We start from the raw sequence: 26,215 nt of genomic DNA on the forward strand, positions 1-26,215 counted from the left end.
CACCAACTTTATTCACTAAGTTACACCCTTGAGCGAAACGTCTTTAAACAAAGTCCAGTGGATTGTTTTTAATTTTCTCTTTTTGGTATTCTAATAATTAAGCATTTTTTCAGCTTAGCGAGGAAAAAAACAAAACATTTCAATAGTAGTTTTACGCTTTAGAGAAATTTCTATCAATTCATCTCCAGATGAACTGCTGAATTTCACATATTTCAACAATCTTTGATGGAGTTTTTAATTTAACAGCTCCCTATGCTGGATCTGATAGGATGAGCTCCACAACCAACACCGACCTCCTCTACTGAGCTCTGGAAGAAAGCCAATCTATCTGAAGTCTGCTTAAAATGCTGTTTATATCTGAGGTAACCCACTCATTTAGCAGTGTGGCAAAGATATATTTGTTATGCATGATCATTTTGAAGGACAGGCTCTGGTCAGAAGCTGCTCCAGCTGTGGCTCCCAGCTGCAGGCCTCCATCCAGCCCAGATAAAGAGCCAGCAGGCTTTGCTTAGACGTCGGTGCTCACGCTGTGGCTCACCACCTCCTTCATGGTGTAGGAGCGGATCAGTTTCTGGTAGAAGCTGTCCAGATCCGCGGGCAGCTCCAGGTCCTGCTGCTGCACAGTCCGGTAGCTGATCCGGCGGCCTCCGTTGCACAGTCGCTCCGGATGCTGCAGGTAGAAGGGCAGCGAGCAGCGGGCGCAGGACGGGCAGAAGGCGTGGACACGCTGGCACCTCCGCAGGGGAGGTGGAGAGGAGTGGCTGGAGGGCCCGTTGGCCTCGGTGAGGAAGGTGGGGGGGTACGACTCAGGCTCTTCGCTGTAGAGCTCCGGCGTTGGAGGCGTGGGAGGAGCACACAGAGCCAGGGGTCGAGAAGGTGACATGGTGGAAAGTTCTGGTTCCTCGTCTTCCCCCTTCTCTGACTCCTCCGGCTTACAGCAGTAATACTGCAGCCAACAAACACAGCAAACAGAAGGACGTTATCACCCGATGACCCCCCGATACATCTGCTGTAATACGTTTATTCCACTCTTTCTTCAAAATGGGAATACAGAACATTATAAGGAAGTAATTCCGACTTGTTGACCTTTCTATGTAAGGAAACGGCAGCAAGAAACGAGCTGATGACCTGAACTGGCCTTTTTAAAACAACTTTAAAACAGTCAAAAGGCTTTTTGGTCCTATTTAGCATTTAAATGTAATAAGCAGATCGGAAAACTCAAACAATAATGTCAAAGAATCGTTTCTGTATGTATATTTAATAACATGAATGCAAACAATTGCACATTGTTAAGATGTCCTATAGGTGGACGTCATCTGCAACCTAAAGTTACAACAGCTACAGCAAAATGCATTTATGGCAATAACTCTGATTCTGTTCCACAAAAATAAACTGTTAGATCACCAGTAATTCAGGAAAGGAGATAAGGATTTATTAATAGAAGGAAAGGAAAATAGAAAAGAAAGAGAGAAGAAAAAATAATGAAACAGGAAAAACTCTGCACTACAAAAACGATCTAGAAATAGGTCAACATGTCTTAAATGTACTGTATTTAGCCTTAATTTGAGAAGGTTAATGAGATGATCTGCCATGGAATGAGTATTCTTAGTCTTGAAATAAGATCATTAGATAACATACACTTGTAATAAGAAAATGCAATATTTTTTCTTATTTTAAATGTAAGTTGTCTTGTTCCACTGGCAAAGTGTCTCACTTACCTCCGCAAATCATAAAAAAAATGCACTTATTTGAAAAAAAAAAAAAAAACTTAAGAATTACATTTTTTTCCAGTGGGAAAAACTAGTCTGGAAGTTACCAAATCTCCATGGCAACCATTAAACAATCTTCATGCCAGGTTGTTTGGCTGGCAAAGTCAGGAAAAAGTCACCGTTTCGGAACGTACGCCCTAAAGGCCTGGTTATCGTCCCTCAGCAGTGTGTCGCAGTGAGCTTGTCGCACATTTGTTTGATTTATGCCCGGTATTGAAGCGTGGTCTGCGCTGTTATTCCACGCCACAACGCCAGAGGGCCAATCAGGAACTAGCTGTGGGTCTAGATAGGGCCGAGGCGTTGAGGAAGTGGAGGCAAGTCTGTGCAACAACGGAGGGACATGAGGGCCAAATAGAGCGGGGATCCAGGTGGAAAAAAGGTCCCAGCATTCTCCCGCACCTCGCTCTGATAGCTGCTCCATCTTCACCAGTCGTTTTCCACAATGGCGGTCAGACAAACAAAACAAGCGAGTAAGGAACCAAACAGGAAATATGCATAGTGTGGAGCGGATGGAGTTTTGACCAATCAGAGGCCTCCTGTCTGCGGTCACCTACAATTTCGGAGGGGTGCAGCAGAGTGTCTGTGGGAGGGGGCGGGTCTCTGGGATCATAGCGACACCTACATAGACGACCTGGTTTCGAAGTATAAATCAGCCTTAACCTAAATCCCTCCATCACTACATAGAGCAGGGACTATATAGTGGACTTTATAGGTCTGGCTTTAGAGCTCATCATAGCACTGAAACAGCTCTGGTGAAAGTCACTAATGATATTCTCATGGCCTCAGATAATGGACTTGTATCTGTGCTCGTCCTGTTGGATCTTAGTGCTGCATTTGATACAGTTGATCATAATATTCTTTTAGAGAGACTTGAAAATTTTGTTGGAATTAAAATAACAGCACTAGATTGGTTTAATCAGGACCTGTCATTTAAATCCCAGATCAAAGAGGTTTCTAGAATTCCCTTCTTTCATCTGAGGAATATTGCAAAAATGAGAAATCTCCTGTCCAGGGGTGATGCTGAGAAACTAGTCCATGCATTTGTTACTTCAAGGCTGGACTATTGTAATTCTTTACTATCAGGAAGTCCACAAACTGTAGTTAAAAGCCTTCAGCTGATCCAAAATGCTGCAGCCAGAGTTCTGATGAAAATGAAAAAGAGAGATCATATCTCTCCTATCCTGGCTTCTCTTCATTGGCTTCCTGTTAAATCCAGAATAGAATTTAAAATCCTCCTTCTCACATTTAAAGCCTTAAATGGCCAAGCTCCATCTGATATCAGAGATCTGATTGTTCCTTATGTTCCTAACAGAGCACTTCGCTCTCAATCTGCAGGTTTACTAGTGGTTCCTAGAATTTCTAAAAGTAGAATGGGAGGCAGATCTTTTAGTTATCAGGCTCCTCTCCTGTGGAACCAACTACCAGTTTTAGTCCGTGAGGCAGACACCCTGTCTACTTTTAAGGCTAGGCTTAAAACTTTCCTTTTGATAAAGCTTCTAGTTAGGGTGGCTCAGGTTATCCTGAGCTATCTCTATAGTTCTGCTGCTATAGGCTTAGACTGCTGGAGGACATAGGGACCCTTTTTTCCTCATTCTGCTTCATTCTATCTCTATTCTCCCACTCTGCAGAATCTGTTAGTTCAATCTCTAACGTTCTGCTCTCTCTGCTTTTTCTCATAGTAGCTTCATCTGGTCTGTTCCTGTTTGGCTGTGACTCCATCCTGGAGAGAAATATCAGCTGTGCTGCTGATTGCATCAACTCATTTATTCAATGGGGCCGTCTGTGGAGCTGGTTGAAAGTTGCCTTTTGTATCTATGCTTCTTTTTCTATGTCTGCTTCTGTCTCCTTGAACCCCAGTGGGCCTCAGCAGATGGACGTTCACACTGAGCCTGGTTCTGCTGGAGGTTTCTTTCTGTTCAAAGTTTTTCCTCTCCACTGTCGCTACAAGCATGCTTAGTGTGAGGGATTGCTGAAGAGTCAATGAGTCGATGCAATCAGCTGGTTTTCCTTAGAAAACTTTGAATCAATCTGACTGGATGATCTGGTGAACTGGAAAGTGACCAGAGATGACGTGATGTGAATTGTTGCTATAGAAACACATTGAATTGAATTATAGTGAACTCAGTTAACTGACAGACAGATAATCACTCCTATTCACTCCCCGTTGGTCATGTGACACTGCCTTTCTTATCTGTCGCTGTGACAACAAATCCCATGATGCTTTTTGGGCAGAGCTCTCCTCGCAAAGCATTATGGGATATATCTGCTCATCTAGTGACCAGACAGATAATAGAGAGAAACAATAAACCTCACTGACTACGCCCTGGCTTCCTTACATGTTGCTCTCCATTGTTTACTTTCCTGATTTCTGTCACATGGTGACATCAGGGGTTAGACCAGCTTTTTATGCCAAATGCTGATTGTTAGCGGGTCAGCCTGCTGATTTTAGTCAGAAGTGGCTTTAGAGAGGAATCATGAACCCTTTGAAATCTGAGATTACTAAATTAAGGATTTTTTTTCCCTTTTCCAAAGTTGTAAAGATATGTAAAGGTCAAATCAACACAAATCAGCTTTGTTCTGCTCAGATCCTACTTTTTTAGTGAGAGGAGATTCTGCAGGAAATGAACTGAAGGGTTTTTTCAGGGTATAACAGTAACACTGTGATGCTATGTTAGCTCCTTCGAATGACATACCTGCAACCTACATAAACACAACACAGCGACGATGGTCAATAGGATGACTGTAGCCAGAATTCCTCCTGCGATGACCACTGTCCCGGCTGACATTCGAATTCCTCCCCATCAACCAGCTGCCGGCCAGAGAACGGAGGCAGAAGAGAGGGAGAGAAAAAGAGAGAGATGACAAGATGGTTGAGAAGGTCACTGAGGAAAGAACAGAACAGACGGAGGGAAGAAGAGTCAGGACAGTCCTGAGCAGAATTTAGAGGAGATATAGGAGAGAAGATGAGCAATGGAGAAGGTGAGAGACGACAGGATGCCATTAAAAACAAAACATGCAACACTGTGGATTTTTGAGATTCTTTTGATGTTTAATAGAATGTATTTGTGTATCAAGGCACATCAGGGGAGTCTGAAATATCCACACACAAATGCAGTGCAGTTTAAAGACCACTGGTACTTTTTAATTTAATTTATAATTGTTTAAGGACCAGAAATAATTTGGTGAATCTTGTCCTGTGCATGCATGAATCACATATGAGCATTAGTGAAAACTGAGAACGATCTAGCTCCATATACCTGTGACTGTGTAATGACAATAAAACTGACAGTAAAACACTGTAAATGGAATTTCAGTCATGTTGTTTTGGGTTTTGATTGCTGAATTAATCGACGGCATATAGATAACTTTTCTTAGATCAACCTCCTTACTAACATTTTTCTAGCGTTGTTATTCCTGACAGCTCTGTCAGTGCAGGCTTGCTAGGTGCTAACTACAGGCAAAAACATGCCCCCAATCAGTTTCAGGTATGATAAATCCCTTTGTGGAGAACATTACCATACTCCACTCAAAAATGTTTGTAATTAGATGATCAGCTTATGATCTGTGTGCTTTTTAAGGGGAAAATACTATCATGTTTGTGCCCCTGTTCCACAATCCGTGTATGGTTCGTTCTTTGATTTTTTCGTTTCAAAACAAAAACGAAAAAACAAAACAAGCATGTGGTTTTTCTGTTTTTCCGTTTTTAAAACGAAATTTAAAAAAATGGCATTTGCAAAAATGAAAGAAGGGTACGTTTGGGATTTTTTTTAACTACAATGGTTAAACCAAAGACAAACTTTTATTTTGTTGTTAAAGGCATACTATGCAACCGGTGTTGATTTTCCAGCGAGGCTCCCCCCAGAGGGCGAAAGTAAAAGTGCACTGTCGTAAATATGCTCAGCTGTTCTCCTGGTTTCTCCGCCAAGCCAGGCGCGGTTGTTTTGAGCTTAGCAGACAGGCGAACGCCACGAATCACCATGTCTACTGCGGTAAGTGACTATTTTGTTCCAATTTTCAAGTTTGAAGATTTTTTTTGCATGCATGTGTCTAAATAACAAAGATTGTAGTTAGCCAAGTTGGAGTTTCCCATGCATTTATCCGACTGTCGGATGACATGGGCTTTCGCTGTTTTCTCGCTGGTTCCGCCATGATAACTGCACAAATGTCGCCACTGCGCTAGCAACGAGCATGCCTTTCACTGGGGGCATGTAGCAGTTCTCGCCGTAAAGCAAGACCGACTCTCGCGATGGACGAGACTTCTGAGCCTGTGGGTGCGGGCCGAGGGCTCCTGCAATTGCAAGTACGGTATTTCCCCTACAGACCACCAGGGCGGCAGAGAAAACCTTTGTTCAACCTGAAATGACTCATTTAATCATCCAAATCGTTATGGAACACATTAATTAACTGAAAAATGTGGCATAGTGTGCCTTTAATTCAACGGACCTTATGGCAGAACCGGAATTGAAGACCTGAACTCCCAACACATAACTTTTTTAGTTACCAGTAGGTGGCGGTAATGTACGCCTTCAATTTCTTGCCAACCGCCATTACAATCCACAAGAAGAACTTTTTCAGTTAGCATTACCAAAATGGAAACGAGTAATGTGGAGCTCCATGGCGGCTCGAAGCATCACTGCTTTCAGAGTGTTTTTCCTCTCTCAAAAAGTTCGATAATCAATGCAGAAAACGGTTCAAGTGCCGCCATTGCCTTTTGTTTAGAAATGGTTTGTTTTGATGCCGTCTTTATCCACTGTAAAGGATTTTTCTTTGGCGACTTACTTCATTTCCAGTACCGCTACATATTAAAAGAACAACTGTATTTTATTTTCATTTTGATGGCAAAACAAAACTCAAACGCTGTTGATTTTCTATTAATTCGATTTTTCCTTTTTTCGATTTAGGTTTTAAAAACAGAAAAACAGAAAAACCACATGGTTTTGTTTTTTCCTTTTTGTTTTGAAACGAAAAAAACCAAAGAACAAACTGTACACGGATTTTCCGCTCATTTTTCTACTCAATTCAATTTTTATCTGGTTAGTTTGCTTTGAACATGCTACCAAGTTTGCGTTTTTTGGGTTTTTTTTTTTCTCAGGTACTTACTAGAAATCCTTTAGACATTTCTGACATGCATGATGGAACTCACCAGGTTATTTCCTGAAACTTTTACCTCCTTAGATCTTACTTGTTACTTTTGGCTAACCTACCAGCTACTTCCCAGAACTTTAATGGAACTCGGTGGTTATCTCCTTATTACATAATGGTTAATTTCAATTAACCTACCAGTCATTTTCAGGAAATGTTTACAGAACTTATTGGTTCCCTATTTAGTTCTTACTAGCTACTTTCTGTTAACCTACCAGGTACTTTCTAGAAATGTTCATGGGACTTAGTGGCTGTCTCCTTAATCCTTACTCATGTCTTTTTGTCAAGCTACTTTGCAGAAGCCTTTTGATGGAACTTTGTGGTTAATTTCCTGAGATCTTATTGGTTACTTGCTGTCAATCTACCCAGTACTTCCCAGACACTTTCAAGGAACATAAGGATTAACTCTGTATATCTTGTTACTTTCTGGTAACCTACCATTTCCTTCCAGAGTTGATTCCATCTGACGTTAAGTTATTTTCTCTGTGATATCTCTGTATCTAAGTAACTCTAACTGACTACTTTAAAAAACATAGCCCTTTCTGGGCACTTTTAAACTGGGGCACTTGTCGGGGTTTCACACGGTTTTATTTCGGATAGCAAGGAGAAAACTACCCCTAGGCTGGGCCCCCCCCTAGCTTAGCATTGCTAGGGCTTCTCTCTCCCCTCCCTCTTTTTTTCCAACTCTTCCTTTTTCCCTCTCCTCTCTCCTCTCTCTTTTGTCAGTTTTCCCGTTTTTTCCTCTGCCCCCTTTAGTGATAAGGGGAATGGGGTAAAAAATTTAGTTTTTTTTAGTTTGGGAGGCGAGGGTGTCAAATTTAAATCCAGGTTTCGGGCGGTTGAAAAACCCCCGGGGGAATTTAAAAAGTAGGCCCCCCACTTTATTTGTCCTCCAAAAGTCCCTGAGCAGCCAGGCGTTTGGGGTAACTGACGCAAAAAGCGAAAGTCGGGCCCTCTCCCCAAAGGTAAACCCCCCAAACCCCCTTTTCATTTTTTCCAAAACCCTTTTTTTCCCCCAAACCTCAGTGACACACCCACTGAGAAGCCCACTCGGGGTGATGGAGCTCCTAGTCAAAAAACGGGCATTAGAGACCCCGGGGCCCAAAATAGTCAAATATTTCCCGGGGGGGCCAAAGGAAACGGGTGGGGGACTTCAAATCCTCCCTGAAACACTGGTTTAAGGGAAAAGGGTTAAATCCCAGTAAATTGTTATTCACCTTTTTGGAAATGACCCCCGGGTTACCCGATGGGGAAGGTCCCCTAAAATTAGTTTTTGCTTTCGGGTGTAAGTTTGCCAAAAAAAGGGTCGGACTCCGTAATTTTTTTTTGGGCCCCTCCCTGATCGGACCATAAAGGGAACATTTTTTGGCCGCATGTGGTTTTTAAATTAAAACCGCTGTTGTCTAGGTGGTCCCCGGGGGAAAACAACGGGGCTACATTAATTGGAAACCCCTTTTGGGGAAAGCCTGGTTATTCGGGAGGGGAAGGGCATCCACCCCCACTTTTGGGGTTGAAAGCTTTTTTTTTCTAGGAATCTGGCCACATTTTTTTTAGTCCCCCAAAAAACCCTGCCCAAACCCGGTGCAGACCGGGGAACCCAATTTTATTTAAAAAAACAAATCTCTGAAAAGCTTTCTACTTTTTACCCACTCTTTACTCCACCCAGACAGTTTTTTTGGCCCACGCCCCAAAATCAAATAAATTAAAGAAAAGATTCCCAAAGGAGTAAATCATGATAATCAAAATTAAAATCAAAAAAACTCCAAGGGGGAAAAAAGGGTTAAAAAAAATTTAAAAAAGGCGGTTGTTTAACATAAGATCGTTTTCCCCTCTAAAAGTTGTTATTAAGGGACTTGATTTGTGAAAAATCACATTGGGACTTTTTTTGCCTTAGAAAAACCGGGTTTGCAGCAAGAGGTTTTATTGAGTAAACGGGGCAACCCCTTCAAGCTTTTTTAAATTTTTCCCACATACCCAGAAGTTCGGGGCGGGGAGGGGGAGTACAAAATCACCCCAGTCGGGATTTTAAAAAATTACAAACCAAAAACATTTTTAATACTAAACTCTTTTAAAACTTTTAAACCCCTTTAAATTTTTTCCCTGACCCCAAATTTCAAGGCAAAAAAACCCTTTTTTTTTGTAATTTGTATCTTTCCGCCGGGTCCTTACCTAAATTTTTTTAGATAGTTTTCAAGCCCCCTTTCCTTTTTGGGTATTAAATACTGACGGGGTCACCCAAGTGGGAGATTTTAAAAACCATGCTGACTTTTGAACGAAAAGCTTAAGAGCACCCTTTAATGGGTTTTAAAAAAACTTTTGGGCTTTTTTTAAAATTTGTGAATAGCCCCGCATTCTCATTTTCCCTTTTGGATCTTGTGTTTAAAATAGGGCATAAAAATGTGAAGAAATAACATTTTTTCCTTTCCCCAAACCCTGTCCTCTTAAACCCACTTTCTAATAACCTTCAAGGATTACTTTAACGGGTTTTCCCTCCCCCAAAAAAAGGGTTCTTTTTTGTAATCTTTACAATAGTGAAGTTAAAAATTTTAAAAATCCTTCATTTTCTCTCCCCTCGTGTGGGCTGACGTGCTGGGGCAAGATGAAAAAACCCTTAGCTTTTTCCCCCTTCACGGGTTGATTTTTTGTTGAGGGGGTTGGCTGTTCTCTGCTACGCCTTTTTGACAACGCAGCTCCTTTGAAAATAAAAACCGTTAAAAATAAAAATTTTTTGCCCCTTTTGGTTTTTAAGGGAAAGAGCTGGGAAACTTGAAGAAAAAAGTGGGGGAAAATGGGGGAAAAAATATCGCCCCAACGGGCCCTTTGCGGGAGCCCTTTCCTAGTCTGGAAAAATGGTTTCCCTGCTGTAAAAAGGGGACCCTTTGTAAACAAGAGCAGTTTAACTTCTCCTCATTAATAGGGGAGAATAAAAAAATTCCTAGATTTTTTTTTAATACAGTTGCCAAACCACCGAGAGCCATAGCTCTGTTAAACCCGCCCATTCCCCCCTGCTTTTAAACAGAAATTGATTTTATGGGATTCTTATAAAAAAGTTTTATTTTTTTAAAAAATAAATCAAAAGCACCCCCTCTTTTCCGGGGTTGTACCTGGGGGTATCATGGAATCTAAACCCGGGGTTTTGGGACTCTTTGACCCAAGTTAAACTTTCTAAATTTAAAAAAATTTAATTGCCTTCATTACCCTTAACTTGTATTTTAGACCATTCCAACCGGGTTTTTTAAAGGGGAAACCCCTTTGTTTCTCCTCCTCCATTTTAAAATTAAATTTAATCTACTTTTTACGGGGAATGGGTCCCCTAAAGTTTTTTAAAGGTTGCTGAATTAAACCTTTTTTAAGAAACCGTCTCTTCCCCCGAATTTGGTTAATTATAGACCTATATCCAATCTTTTTTTTCTTACCCAAAAATTCTTGAAAAAAGTAGTTCCCAAAACCCAAGTTTCGACCACTTACCCCTAATGAACTTTTTGAAGAGTTTCAGTCTGGGTTTAAGCTCATCATAGCAAATGAAAAAAAGGGGGGGGGGGGGTGGGGGGGGAAAAAATTTTTACTTAAATATAAAATTTCCATTGGCCTAATAATGGGCTTGTATCTTTTGCTGTCCTGGGTTTTTTCTTTGTGCTGCCCTTTGGGTAAAAAGGGTTTCCATAAAAATTCTTTTAGAAAGAAATTGAATATTTTGTTGGAATTTTTAAAAGGGAAAAGCAAAAATTTGACTGGTTTTAAAATTTTTCATCTGATCGAATTTTATTTTTTTTATGTTAATGATAGATTTTTCAACCCCCTCAAAGGTTTCCCGTGGATTTCCAGGGCAGTGCTAGGAAACCCAAATTTTCTTTACTTTTTACATTTTCCCAATTGGTAGGGGTTATTTTAAAAGCATGGGATTAATTTCCCCTGTTATGCGATGATACCCACTAAAATTTTCTATAAATCCCGATGAAGCTAACCCATTTCAAGATTACAGGCAAAAGTCCCGGAAAAACATAAAAACCTGGAAAGATCTAACTTTCTGCTTCTAATGCAGACAAAACAAAGTTTTATAGTCTTTGGAAACCCGAGTCTCTGAAAAAAAAAAGCGAATTTGTCAGTCACTTCATTTGGGTGGGGTTAAATGTTTCAGGGTAAAAAAGTAAAAAATCTTGGGGTTATTTTTGATCAGGGCCGTAAATTTAAAAATTCCCAAACAAAGAGGTTTTTAGAATTTCCTTCTTTCATCTGAGGAAAATTGCAAAAAAAGAAATATTTCCGTCCAGGGGGGATGCTGAAAACTAGTCCTGCATTTGTTATTTTAAGGCTGGACTTTTTTAAAATTTTTTACACAGAAATCCACAAAGGGAGTTTAAAAACCCTTTAGCTTTATCCAAATTTCGCGCCAGAGTCTAATGAAAAATTTTTAAAAAGAATCTACTCGACCTTCCTGGCTTTCCTTTATTGGTCCTGTTTAAAACCCGAAAAAGAAAATTAAAAAAACCCCCCACAATAAAAGCCCTTTAAAGGCCCAAACTCCCCTCTTATTTTCAGGATCTTATTGTTTTCCTTTTTTCCTAACAGACCTTTCCCCCAATCTGCGGTTTACTAGTGGGTTCCCAAACTTCAAATAGAATGGGGGCAGATCTTTTTATTTCCCGTCCTCTCCTGTGGAACCAACTCCAGTTTTAAGGGCCGTGAGGCAGACACCCCCGTCTACTTTTTAAAGGCTAGGCTTAAAACCCTTTTCCTTTTTTATAAAGCTTCTAGTTAGGGGGGCTCAGTTTTTCCTGAGCTCTTCTCTATATTATGCTGCTATAGGCTTTTGATTTTGGAGGGGCATAAGGGGCCCCCCTTTCTCTTTTGCTTATTCTTCCCCTTTTTTTCCCCATTTTGGGAAAATCTGTTTTTCAATTTTCAAACCCCTTTTGGGTCTCTTGGGTTTTTTCAGAGTAAACTTTCCCCGTCTTTCCGTTTGGCTTTTTGGGCGTCATCCAGGGAAAGGAAAAAATCACTGTGCTGCTTCCATCAAAAACCCTTGTTTTTAGATGTTGGAGATCGGGGGGTGTCTTAAAGGGGTGGTCCCGGGTTTTTCTGGCCTGGCTTGGATGTGCTCTCTTCATCCCTGGGATGGGAGCTGCCTTGGGAAACTGTTGCCCGGGTGGTTTTCCCGGAAAGGGGCCCCCCTTTTTTTTGCCGGGTTTTTGTTACTCTTTTGTTCCGCCCTTGAACCCCCCGTCGGCCGGGAGTTGGGCCCCCACCCCCTGAGCCGGGTTCGCTGGAGGTTTTTCTTTTAAAAGGGGGTTTTTCCTCTCCCTGTCGCTACATTTTGCTTTCTTTTGGGGGAGGGGGTTTTTTTGGGCAAAGATCAAAGGGTTTTAACGGTTTTCCTTAGTTTGAAAACCTTGTACAATTTACCCGGGAGGGGCTGGTTTTCGGGGAAAAACCTTTAGGTTTACATGTGTTGCGAAATTTTTTGCTTTTATAAAAAAAACTGAATTTAATTAAAAAAAATAAGAAGAATTTTTAACCCCACTGCACAACCCTTTGCTTAAATATTCATTTCCCAAAAAAGTTAAAAAAAAGTAAAAAAAAACCCAAACCAAATGGACTTTTTTTTTTTCCCAAATTTAATTTTGTTTCCCTCCAGAACTTTCAAAAAAGTTTTAATTAACTTTGGGGTTTTACTTTTATTTGAGTAGCCCAACAAAAAACCCTTTTTATGGTCAGAGAAATGCAATTAAATTGGAAAAAAACCCGGGCATTTAAAGACAGGAAAAGGGAAAAACCAGGTTTTGGGTTTAAAGCCAAAATTTCTATAAAAAAAAAGGGGAAAGCCCAAAAGGGTCAAACCGACCAATTTAAAAAAACCCCACTGGGAAACACAAAGAAAAAAAAATAAAATTTTCCAAAAAAAAAGCATTTTTGAATTGGAAAAAGAGATTTTGAGGCCCGCTTGTGCCTTAAAAAAAGTGAACAGTCTAGGTTACATAACAGAGACATTTTGCTCTCCGTTTCTCCATCACATGTTTAATGCAAAAGGTTTTTTAGCCAAACCTGAATTTATTCATCTGGTTTTGTGGATAAATTAAGAGAACAAAAGGGAATCAGCAGCTGTTTATTTTCTGATAGTTTCCCCTGCAGGCCTTTGAGTTTTTGTCCTCTGCAGTTGGATGCTCCCCTGCTCATGGAAATGAGGAGTGGCTCATATCTAACGTTGCTTCAATGTTTCTAAAAGTAGGCCAGAAATGCAGGAGACAAATCATTTGGACTAATTCCCCCCATTCTTCCGGTCATACTTCCTGTTTCTGGTTCCAGATGTCTTCTTTAATTGAAGCCTTTGTGCTATTGAGCCATAAAATAAATAACTAGGGGAGGATTTAAATTACATTTCAATAACAGAAACATTCTAGTCCAAGCGAATAACATGCGTCAGTGGGAATTTGATGAAAGCAAAGAAAAGTTTGTTTTGGATCAAGAACTTTAAGATGAGTGATTCAGAAGCAGAGAAGATGGCTTCAGGAAATCATGTTGCCACCAACGCAGAGCATAAACAACACTGGCAGCAGGTGGGATTGCATCTATGGATACAGCCAGGGGCGGATTTACCATTAGGCAATACTAGGCAGCTGCCTAGGGCCCCAGGTTCCTGGGGGCCCCATAAAACTCTGTTTCCATGTATGGTTAATACAACTATTCCTTATTTGTGCACATTAATTATGTTTTTGATAAAAATCATTTCGCTAAAACGCCATCAGAACGCTGATAATATTAAGTGTGTCTCAGCCCCCCCTTCAGTGTCCACCATATTGGATCAGTCCATTTGCTGCACATGTTCAGAAAGGTCCAAACAGACAGCAGCAAACCATTTGAAAACAAACCATGCAAAGAGCAGTGTTGCCAACTTAGCGCTTTAGTCGCTATATTTAGCCACTTTTCAGACCCCTCTAGCACTTTGATTTCTAAAAAGCTCCTAGCGCCAAATCTAGAGACTTTCTTCTGCTACTGGAGACTTTGGAGACAACATCTAAAAGCAGCGAACTCTGCTCTCCAGAGCGAGTAGATTGGTAACCCCGCCTCCTGCTCTCCTCTATCTTGTCTGCTGTCATGATTCATGCAGCTATTATTTCATCCAGATGAAAAATGGAGAACAGATAAGCAGATCATGGCTTGTCTACAGTGAAAAGAAGGACTGGGTTATTTACTTTGGCCTTTTTGGAAACACAGGAAGGAGCAATCAGCTAAGTGAGCTTAGTGCTTGGATAAAATCTTTCATTCCTTTAGAGACTGCATGAAAAGTCAGCTGAGTACAAAACATAGAGAGGAAAACAAGAAGAAAAGGGACAAAACCTAGAACAGGTAATGGATGTCTATTCTATTAACATTTCTCTATCTGGAGAATGGGGCTGTTTTATGTGTTGTCCATTCAGAGGGGCCCCCTGCCTGTCTTTGCCTAGGGCCCCACATTTCCTAAATTCATGCCTGGATACAGTGAAAACAGTGGTTAGCCTCTTGTGTTAAAGAGAGGAAATCAGGTGTACAGCAATCTTAGCACCAGAAGACATCGTGAAACATCCTTTTTAAAACAAAAGTCCGTGGTGAAATATCTCAAATGCAGGTAGGAGACATGCAGAGAATTATGGAGCTCAGCAGTGCAATCCACAGGCTACTGGCTTTTATTATGAGATTTCTTTTTTCTACGCCACTTTCCCTACCTTTTTTCTTTCTTGCTTATCTTGATTCATTCTGGACTTAATCATTTAAAAACTCACGTTAAATGTCCGACATAAGCATTTTATAGCTTTTGTACCTTTTGTTTCAGCAAATTGATAAAATATTGTTAATTCCATTAATCCGTCCCTTATAAACCTGATTTATTTACTTTTTCAGTTGATAGATTCTAACAAGCTGATAATTCAATTACCTGCAGCATCAGAGAAAGAGAGCTGAAGAGCAAACTAGTATTCAGTGAAATGTCCTGTAGGTCTTCATGATAAATATGTGCAACCTCATCATAGAACTGCAGCTCTGACCTAATTGGTTTTCAGCAGGTAAATTATGAATTCTTCAGGTTTTTATTGTCTTTTTACTAACAACAGGTAAAATAAACCGTTTTATTTTTTTTATCTAACTGATAAAACCCAAAACATGCAAAAAAAAAAACAAATTCAATCTTTATTTGGTTTCATCTGAGCTGATCGAACCTGAAGTAATTTTTAGTTAAATCTTAGAATTTATTTTTATTTAATTTGATTAGTTATTCAGAATATGTTGATTCCCTTAATTAGTTAATTACTTTTAGCTTAGGATGTGGGTGTTCAACAGTATAAATAGGCAGGTCATGACTCATTATGCAGGTGGGTGGTCCTTTGGTTTTTTACCAGTTTTCAGTCACAGTCAGCCAGCCAGTCAATCAATCAATCAGTCAATCAAAGAACAGGTGCAGGAATCAGAGTGAGAGAAATAGAAGAATCCTGTGAAACATCTGATCTGAGAATAAAACAAGCAAAGAACTGGATTTTGACCCTTTTTGATCTTTTTGGTCTGAGCCAGAATCCAGGTGCATCAGGTTAAATTCACCTTGGGCTTTGATCACCTTTAAGTTTTTTTATTTTGGAATTTTATTTTTGTATAAATAGTCACTACACTGTCAAATAAATCAAACATTTCCATGCAGACTCCTCTTTCTGATTTTTCTCCATTTTATGTAATTTCAGCGTTTTTTCCGCATTAAATATCGCGATGTTTGATGTATACCTGAAGACTGTAGAAACTGATCTTACCCATCACTTTAGTTTTTGGGTGGTCTCATGGCTTCCCTGCGTCCAGGGCGCACATCTGGCGGAAGGAGCTCAGCTTTCAGCAGGAGGAGCAGGAGGAGGAACCAAACAAGAAACTAGATCTTTTCTCCACAGTTTGAGGAGATCTGAGGGAAACAGACGCAGAAACTCCAACAAGTCTCCAAAGTCACCTCGGAAAGCGCGTCTGTGGAGGAAGAGGATGTTCTTCAGAGATGAACTGATTCCTCTGCCCTAAATAAAAGCTGAGAGCAGCCTAGATTCCCTGAAATCTGCAGATCTTCCAGGGAGGCAGGAGCAGCAGCTGACTGACTGAGCGCGCTGCGCGCAGAGGATCCGCTCTCATCCTGTCCGTGATGCTGCGTGGATGAGGCAGTGCGTCACAGCAAAGACTCCACGAATCCCTGCGGCATCACAGTCACTAAAAGGAAAAAATCTGAACAAATGTTCCTCACCTAATAAAAAGTCTGAAGCTTTAATTCCTGAAATGCAAATCAATTTATTTTCTTCCCAGGTTTGAGCAGGGACTGAATGTGTTCACTCTTTATACAAACACTTTAACTTTATATGAAAAACACATTTAAAACTTTGATTCAAAACACTCGGAAACAAACAAACTTCATAAAACTGAACTAATCCTTTTAATGACTTCATTTGAAGCAGAGGAAATTTCTTTAAAGGATAAATCCGCTCATATCCAGAATCTTCTGAGAGTTCTTTAAATCTGAAATTTCATGTGAATGTGCTTAACTGGAGGCATCCATGTTTGTCAAAGAACACTACTGCCACCTACTGGTTAGTGACGTCACGGTGCGGTATCAGCTGTTGATCAAGTCCCAGTGCTGTATCTGGTGTTTGTCACAACGCGCTATTATCCAAGTCATCTTGAAAACATTCTTCTTCCAAATGTTGGCTACATATTACGGGTTTTTTCTCTGGCCAGAAGTTCGATGGCAAATCCTCCCTCTTCAAGTTGGCGATCCAACGACCAACCCGTCCGTGGAGGATCAGGAATCAGAAAGGTGGAATAACTCTTTTTTTTCCCACTTTTACCCGATGTATTCCAGCATCCAGCTGCCATGCACGTGGGCATTGTCAGTTTCACTATAGCTCTGGTGAATTTCAATGGTGAAGTCCTCTGGAAATCTTCAATAATTGTTGTTGATTGCAGATGTGTCTAGTAGTTCCCATTGATTTAGCTTGTAAAGCGGGGAGAATGGCGCTAGGCTTACCGCACCGTGACGTCACTGCTGGAAGATGGCAGGAGGGAGGGGTTACTATATTTGGGCAAAAATGGCCGCTCCCAGAATCAGAGATCGCAACAAAAATTATTATTTTTATTTTTTTACTGATTAAAAAGCTAAATTCATTAACCCCTTGAACCCTACGGACCCACCGGCGGGTCCAGCTGCTACGTGACCTCGTAATTTTACCAAACCCCCAGTATTGATGTAAAAAACATATTTGGCACAGTTTGGTGACATTTATGGATAAATGTGCCAAAATGGCCTCTCCGCCTAAGAAATTTCTCACTAATACCATTCTAAAATAAATATGATTCATCTGATTGAGTCCAAATTTGGTATATTTTTACACAACATTTAGATTTGAAAGTCTGTACTACTTTTTTGTGCTATAAATAATATTTTGGTAGTGTTTTGCAATGTTTATTTCAAAGAAAATTTTGGAAAGGTTCAAAAAATGCAAAATATTTTGTATTTTGTCCCTAATATTTCAGGCAGGGTCAAAGCTACAATTGTGCTGACACCAGAAAACCATTCTATGACATCTTACCTTTACAGACGTACCAAAAGTTTCTACTTAAATCTAATAGCTTTGAGGCTATAAGTTATTTACTTTTGTGTGTTTTTGTCAGGCAGAAATTTATTTATACCCCCTTAGGGTGTAAGAGGTTAAATCATTGCGTAAGTATCAGCTTCAGGTATAAATAATGATCCAATGATTAATCCTTGCTGACCAGACTTTTCCTTTAAATGCTCAGTCTTCTTTTTCTAGAAGACAGAGACTCTTGAGAGGGACAGAGACAAGACATGGTACCCGGAGAACTGCAGAACTTTAAACTGTATTCTTCCAAGGAGCCAGGATTACAGGAATGAAAACTGGCCTCTCCCGCACGCCGAGCCGAAAACCTTGGGGGCTCCGCGGATAAGAGCCGGGACACCATCAGAAGACAGGAGACAAACACTAAACTGTCATGGTTTTGGTTCTGTTCAAGTTTTACCTCTGGGTTTTCATTGGTCTTATTTCCATTTTGTGTTCTACTTATTATTGATTAGATATGAGCTATTAGATATTTCTTGTGTGTGCTCCTGTGTCAGTCTCCTTTTCTCTAGCTCCCTTCTTGCCTCCTATGTTCACACCTGCTCCCAATTTGCTAATTAGCCTGGTCTTTGTTTCTCTCTCCCATATATTCTCCTTCTGTTCAGTCACTCTTAGCTAGTTTGTCGTCATTTCTTTGCCCCCTTGTTGTGAGTATCCCTGGTTCTCATTTTTGTGGATTTTGTAGATTTACGTTTTTGGATTTTTGCTTCTGTTGCCCTTTTTTAAGAAAATCTTCAAGAAATCACTTCAGCTTCAGTCTCTGCATTTTGGTCCTGTCAAACCTCCACCAAACCTGACAGTACAAACCAGCCAACAATGGACCCAGCAGAGGAGAATATATCAGAGAGAGAAACAAAGACCAGGCTAATTAGCAGATTGGGAGCATATGTGAATGGAGGAGGCAAGAAGGGAGCTAGGGAAAAAGGAGACTGACACAAGAGGGCAAACCAGAAATTCCTCAGAAGTCAAATACAATCAAAAATGACTAGAATAACACAAAATGGTAATAAAACCAATAAAAACTCAGAGATAAAACTTGAACAGAACCAAAACCATGACACCAAACAATCTCACTCCACTGGCCTCCATGGACAGGAACATGAACCAAGGACTAAACAAAAACTAAACGACACAGAGGAAACATGGATAACTAACATGAAAACCTAAGAATAACTATCTGGCCGTGATAGCTGTGCTGGACCGAACATAAAGCAGAGGGAGCAGGTGAATAAGATGAATGACAATCAGAGAGCGGCGAGGGAACGGCAGGTGAATGAAGTGAGTGATTAGATCAGCAACTGGGGCTGCGATCATCACAGCAGTCTTCTTTTCTCTATTATATGTAGAAAATCAAAGAGAAACATTTCTTTATGCTCTGCACAATAGCCAATGTATTTCAGAATCAGAATATATTTCTTATATATTAGGATATATTTCTAATCCCTTTAAAGACAGAGACAAAGATGAAGTTGATGAGGCTCTTCGGGCCCCGAAGCAGAAACTTCCCTCCTAAACCAGCAACCACTTTCTGCCTCTCTGTGCCTCCTCTCTGCTCAGCTCCTCTCTGAGCGCCGAGGACTGAGGACTTTAGGAGGAGATGCAGAGAGAGCAAAGATTGAACAGGGTGAATTATTGAAGGGGTTGAAACAGGCTGAGATTCTTCTGTATTGTGCAGACAAGAGTTTTTAATATTAATGCACCTGAGAAGTCAGCCACACGCACTTTCTCACTATCTCCTCCTCCCTACCTGCGCCTCCTTCTCGATTGCTCGTGACAACTCAACACGCGCGTGGGGGTAGTTGCGGGCGGTCCATGTACATTAGGAAGTAGTGGTGAGATAGGGAAGCAGTGGTAGTGGGATGGCCTCGCGCTTTGCGCGCGCAGTAACTCGTTTGATCCCAAACACCACCTTGCGAAAAAAGGTCTCTACCTTGCTTACTCTGAAAATGACACTTGTTTCTCACCCTGCCGCCGGCGAGCGCCTAGTCCCTAACCAGATAAAATGCATACCGCCCATATAGCGCCCCCCTAGAACGCCAACACATTCTCACCTGTCGCTCTGGCAAGGCAATCAGCGCACCCTCTTTACCCTGCGCGCTGTGGGTACACGCTAACATACGCAGATTGATCACTTACATCACATCACCTCAGTCACTACATGATAGTTTCACACTTACAGGTTGTTTGGCGTGCTTTGAGGCACATCTTCGATGCGACCATAATGGGGGAGCGGCGCTCGAGGGAGGTTGTTTTTCTGTCGTATTCGGGTTTGTTTTTTTTATTGGGGAGACATGGGCACAGGTACAGCACAACTGCTCTCACATCTCTGCTCTTTCTACACACAACGGCCGTAGACTATTGTCCCTACAGCTAGGCCACAGATCGTCTCCTCTCTTAATAACACACAAGCGCAAACACATGGAGGATTTGATCGTCTAGGTTCTCGATTGTGGGGAGAGTCTTCGTCATCGCAGGCCTTGTCTCTTGGTACCACGGGTTGGTCGGGTGAGCGAGGGTGACAGGTGCCATGGGGGGATGGTGATATTTCCTAAGGGACATAGCAATGTCTAAAAACGGATATGGGCGAGTACAGAAATCAGCCACGGAAACACCCTACAAACGGAGGGAGAGCGCCGGAGCGAGCACACCTAAGACGACATAATACATACGATACATCCACCTGTTCCTCAGCCTATGGTAACACACATCTCAAACATCCCACGACGGGGCTCCTTAGCGAGTTCTGGTAACATGTCTCTTAGCTCACCTGCGAAGGGGGACACGCGGACATGCATACACTCTATTGACGCTGCTGATGTCTTCTGGGGGTGGGGGGTTCTAACATTAGATCGGGGGACAGAATGGGGTGTGGGGTTGTTTGGGGGAAGGGGAGGGGTTGTAAGTGGTACAGGGTGGAAAAAAAAGAGGGGGTATGGAGTGAGGTTTAAAGGGTTGGGGGTGGGTGGGGGAAATGGGAAGAAATATAGATGGGAGATGATGAGGTGGGAAGGGGGGGGGGGGGGAGGTGTGGAGTTGGATTGGGATGGTGGGGGTGGAATAGAGATTATTATTATTAGTGGGGGGTGGGTGGTTGTGGTTGTGGTGTTTTTATGTTGGAAGTTAGTATGTTGATTTTTAAAGGTTTGGTTTGGATGAGAGGTGTTTATTAGGGGAGGGGTTTGGGGGTTATATGGGTTTGTTTTAAGAAGAATGGGGGGGATGTGATTTTGGAAATGAATGAATAGGAGAGAGGGGGGAGGATATATGGTATTAGGTAGGAAGATTTTAGGGTTTTTATGGGTTGGGGGGTTAAGTATAGGAGGTTAATGGGGGTGTTGGATGGGATGTGGTTGGAGATGTATGATTTTTGAGTGGTTGATATGGGAGGGAGGTGTTAGGAAGAAGGTGAAAGATGGGAGGTAAAGGGTTTTTATATATGATTTCTAGTGATTGTTTTGTGGTTTTGTGGGGATGTTTGGTTGGGGGGTGGATGGAAGGGTGATGGGTGTGTGGATTTGGTTAGGGGGGTGGTGTTGAGAGGTTTTGTTTGTTGGTGTGTTGTGGATAGGATTTGTTGTAATTTGATTGGGGGGGGGGCAGGTTGAGTTTGGGATTTGGGGGAGGGAGATAAGATTGGATTTTGGGAAGGTGGGGTTGTTTTTTTGTAGATTGATTGGGGTGTTATGAGGATGAGGATGGGGTTGGACAATGGGTTGGGGGGGAGTGAAATAAGATGAATGGGGTATTAGAGAAGTTGGAAGAGATTATGTTTGGGGGAGGTAGGTGGATGATGGGGGTAGGGGGTTGGGGTTGAGAATAGGTGGATTTATTAGGGGATTTTGATTTGTATTGGGGATAGGAGGGGGGGGGGTGTTTATTGAGGGATTTATGAGGATTAATTGGAGAAGAGTGGAGGGTGGTGAGTGGGGTGGGGAATAGATTGATGTTGGTGGTGTGTTTTAAGAGGGGTAGGAGATGGGGAATTGTGTTTTAGAGGGGAGGATATGTATTTGGGTTGAGATGAGGGGATTAAAGGATTGTTGGATAAATGGGATTGAGGGGAGAGAGAGGATGAAAGAATATTGAATCTAGTAATAGAGCTATGATGTGTGATGGAAATGATGGGGTGGCTTAAGATTGGATGTATGTGGTTGTCTAGGGGGTGGTGGGTAGGTGAGCGTACGGAAAATTGTAATAATAAAAGATCGTGGAATGTAATTTTAAGGGTTTAGATTTTTATCATATGTTTTATGTTTTTTACGTACTGAGGAGATTGTAATTGGATTGTGGGCCTGAGCATTTAAATATGTAGTGGATCCTGTGTGTTTATTACATTAATTAAGTAAAGTAAATATGATGTGATGTTAGCTGAAACAGGTGCTACTGATATTAGCATAGATAGGTATGGTATAAGGACTGAAAGGACGATATAGGTGTGGATGGATTATTTTTAAAACTGCTTCACACCCCTCTGCTTTATGGTAGGTACGAACAGATTTCACGGACAAATATTACTTCTCTTCAGCGGCATTTTTCATGTTAGTATCCCATCTGTTTCCTCTGGTCGTTTAGTTTTGTTCTACAGATATCCCCTTGGTTCTGCATGTTCCTGTCCATGCAGGACCAGTTGGAGTAGCGAGATTTGTTTCTGCGGCTAGTCAATGGTTTCGTGTGGTTCTGTTCAAGTTTTATCTCCCTGAGTTTTTATTGTCTATATTTCCTATTTTTGTGTTATTCTAGTCAGTTTTATTAGTTATTATGACTTCTGAGGAATTCTGGTTTGCCCCTCCCTATGTGTCAGTCTCCGTTTTTTTCCCAGCTCCCTTCTTAGACCCTCCCCATTCACATATGCACCCAATCTGCTATGAGCCTGGTCTTTGTTGCTCTCGTCGATATATCATCTCCACTGCTAGCGGTCCATTTGGTTGGCCTCGTTTGTACTGTCAGTTTGCGGGTGAGGTTTGAACAGACCCAAATCAGCGCATGACAGAAGCTGAAGTGATTTCTTGAAGATTTTCTTTAAAAAAGGGCAACAAAGCAAAAAAATCCAAAAACGTAAAGCTACAAAAATCCACAAAAAATGAAACCAGGGATACTCACAACCTAAGAGGGCAAAGAAATGGAGACGACACAAACTAGCTAAGATGACTCGAACAGAAGAGGAGAATATATGGGAGAGAGAAACAAAGACCAGGCAATTTAGCAAGTGGGAGCAGGTGTGAACATAGGGCAAGAAGGGAGCTAGAGAAAAGAGACTGACCAGAACAACACACAAGAAATATCTAATAAGCTCATATCTAATCATAATAAGTAGACAACCAACAAAATTGGATAAGAAGCACCAATAAAACCAGAGTAAAACTCCTGAATACACAACCAAAATAACATGACAGCTTCTATGTGTGTCTCTATTGTCTCTCCGTGCCTCCTGTATGGTTTCACCGTGCTCGATAGTTACCGCGGATGACCCCCAACGGTTGTTCCGGCTCGCGCAAGGGCAGGGACCGAGGCCAAAATCGTTATTCATTCCATGTAATCCCGCGCTCTTGGAAGAGAATCACCAGTTTAAAATTTCATCAGATTAGACCGGGTACCTAATTGCTGTGTCTCTGTCGCACTCTCAACTGTCTCATGTCTTCTAGAAAAAGAAGACTGAGCAGTTACAGCGCGAAAAACACTGTCTCAGCTAGGATTAATCATTGGATCGATTATATTATACTGAAGCTTGAGTACTGACGCAACTAATTTAACACTTCTGTAACAACCATAGGAGGGGTATAAATACATTGCGACGGTGTGGTGGGGGGGGGGGGGGGGTGGGGGGGGGGGGGGACAACCGGAACCAAAAACCACACAAAAGTAAATAACTTTATAGCCTCAAAGCTAATTAGATTTAAGTAGAACTTTTGGTTACCTCTTAAAGGTAAGATGACATAGAATGGTTTTCAGGTGTCCAGCACAATTGGTAGCCTTTGACTACCCATGCTGTCCATTGAAATAATTCATGGGACATATATCCAAATATTATATTAGCATTTAATTTTGAACCTTTCCAAATTCTGACTTGAAATATGAACATCTGCATAACCACTTAGCAAACAAAATTATTATTTATACGGCATCAAAAAAGTAGTACAGACTTTCAAATCTTAACAATGTTGTGTAAAATATACCAAATTCTTGGACTCAATCAGATGAAATCATATTTATTTCGAATGGTATTAAGTGAGGAATATAATCTTAGGACGAGAGCCAGTTGGCACATTTATCCATAAATGTACACCGAAACTGTGCCAAGATATGATCTTTTCTTACATTCAATACTAGGGCGCGTTTGGTAAACAATTACAGGTCACGTATGCAAGCTGGGACCCCATTATGCCGCCGGTCAGGTCGTTAAGGAGTATCAAGGGTTAATGAAATTTAAGCTTTTTAATCCAGTAAAAAACGATAACAATATATAATATTTTGTTGGCGATCGTCTGTTCTGGGAGCGGCCATTTTTGCCCAAAATAAAGTAACCCTCCTCCCTCCTCCCATCTTCCAGCAGTGACTCTAACGGGGCGGTAAGCCTAGCTGCCATGTCTTCCCCGCTTTACAAGCTAAATCAATGGGAGAACCTACTAGCCACATCCTGCATTCACCCCAATTATTTGAAGATTTTCCCCAAGACTTCACCATTGAAATTCACCAGAGCCTATATGAAACTGACAATTGCCCTAAGTGCATGGCAGCTGGATGCTGGATACATCGGGTAAAAGTTGGAAAAACGAAAGAGTTTATTCACCTTTCTGATTCCTGATCCTCCACGACGGGTTGATCTTGGATCTGCCAACTTGACAGAGGAGGATATCTTGCCATCGAACTTCTGGCCAGAGAAAAAACCACCTAATATGTAGCCAAACATATTGGAAGAAATGTTTCAGATGACTTGGATAATAGCGCGTTGTGACAAACCACCAGATACCTGCACTGGGACTTATGATCAACAGCTGATAACCTTGCACCGTGACGGCACTAAACCAGTAGTGGCAGTAGTTCGTTTCTTTGACAAACATGATGCCTCCAGTTAAGCACATTCACAATGAAATTTCAGATTTAAAGAACTCTCAGACAGGATTCTGGATTGAGGCTGAATTTATTCTTTAAAGAAATTTCTCCTGCTCTCAAAAGAATTCATTAAAAGGATTAGTTTCAAGTTTTATGGAATTTGTTTGTTTCCGAAAGTGTTTTGAATCAAAGTTTTTTAAATGATGTTTTTTCTCATATAAATTATAGTGTTTGTATAAGAGTGAACACATTCAGTCCCTGCTCAAACCTGGGAAAAAATATAATTGTATTTTTGCATTTTCAGAAATATAGAAGCTTCAGACGTTTTTATTAGGTGAGGACCATTTTTCATATTTTTTTCTATTTAGTGACTGTGATGCCACCGACCATCCTCACGAAACACCCCTCGCGGGATTCGGGAGTCTTTGCTGTGACGCACTGCCTCATACCACGCAGCATCACGGACAGATGAGAGCGGAATCCTCTCGCGCAGCGCGACTCAGTTCAGTCACTGCTGCGCCTGCCTCCCTGAAGATCTGCAGATTCAGGAAATCTAGGGCTGCTCTCAGCTTTTATTTAGGGCCAGAGGGAAATCATTCATCTCTGAAGAACATCCTCTTCCTCAACAGACGCGCTTTCCGAGGTGACTTTGGAGACTTTTGGAGTTTCTGCGTCTTTTTTCCCTCAGATCTCCTCAAACTGTGGAGAAAAGATCTAGTTTCTGTTTGGTTCCTCCTCCTGCTCCTCCTGCTGAAAGCTGAGCTCCTTCCGCCAGATGTGCGCCCTGGACGCAGGGAAGCCATGAAGACCACCCAAAAACTAAAGTGATGGGTAAGATCAGTTTCTACAGTCTTCAGGTATACATCAAACATCGCGATATTTAATGCGGAAAAAACGCTGAAATTACATAAAATGGAGAAAAATCAGAAAGAGGAGTCTGCATGGAAATGTTTAAATTTATTTGACAGTGTAGTGACTATTTATACAAAAATAAAATTCCAAAATAAAAAAAACTTAAAGGTGATCAAAGCCCAAGGTGAATTTAACCTGAATGCACCTGGATTCTGGCTCAGACCAAAAAGATCAAAAAGGGTCAAAATCCAGTTCTTTGCTTGTTTTATTCTCAGATCAGATGTTTCACAGGATTCTTCTATTTCTCTCACTCTGATTCCTGCACCTGTTCTTTGATTGACTGATTGATTGATTGACTGGCTGATTGATTGATTGACTGGCTGGCTGACTGTGACTGAAAACTGGTAAAAAACCAAAGGACCACCCACCTGCATAATGAGTCATGACCTGCCTATTTATACTGTTGAACACCCACATCCTAAGCTAAAAGTAATTAACTAATTAAGGAATCAACATATTCTGAATAACTAATCAAATTAAATAAAAATAAATTCTAAGATTTAACTAAAAATTACTTCAGGTTCGATCAGCTCAGATGAAACCAAATAAAGATTGAATTTGTTTTTTTTTTTGCATGTTTTGGGTTTTATTCAGTTAGATAAAAAAAATAAAACGTTTATTTTACCTGTTGTTAGTAAAAAGACAATAAAAACCTGAAGAATTCATAATTTACCTGCTGAAAACCAATTAGGTTCAGAGCTGCAGTTCTATGATGAG

At 41.1% G+C, this 26,215-nt stretch overlaps 1 protein-coding gene across 1 annotated transcript; it reads right to left on the reverse strand.

The window, feature by feature from the left end:
* Positions 1 to 6: 6 nt before the first annotated feature.
* Positions 7 to 16,005, reverse strand: LOC119783490 (protein FAM163B-like). The gene is made up of 3 exons (XM_038285049.1): positions 15,680 to 16,005; positions 4,463 to 4,578; positions 7 to 946 (listed from the first exon to the last, which is right to left on the reverse strand). The coding sequence occupies exons 2-3, from the start codon at positions 4,553 to 4,555 to the stop codon at positions 509 to 511; spliced, it is 531 nt and encodes a 176-aa protein (XP_038140977.1). The 5' UTR covers positions 4,556 to 4,578; positions 15,680 to 16,005; the 3' UTR covers positions 7 to 508.
* Positions 16,006 to 26,215: the final 10,210 nt, after the last annotated feature.

This window comes from Cyprinodon tularosa, unplaced genomic scaffold, assembly GCF_016077235.1.
Source record: "Cyprinodon tularosa strain WSP-4 unplaced genomic scaffold, ASM1607723v1 ctg2050, whole genome shotgun sequence".
NCBI lineage: Eukaryota > Metazoa > Chordata > Actinopteri > Cyprinodontiformes > Cyprinodontidae > Cyprinodon > Cyprinodon tularosa.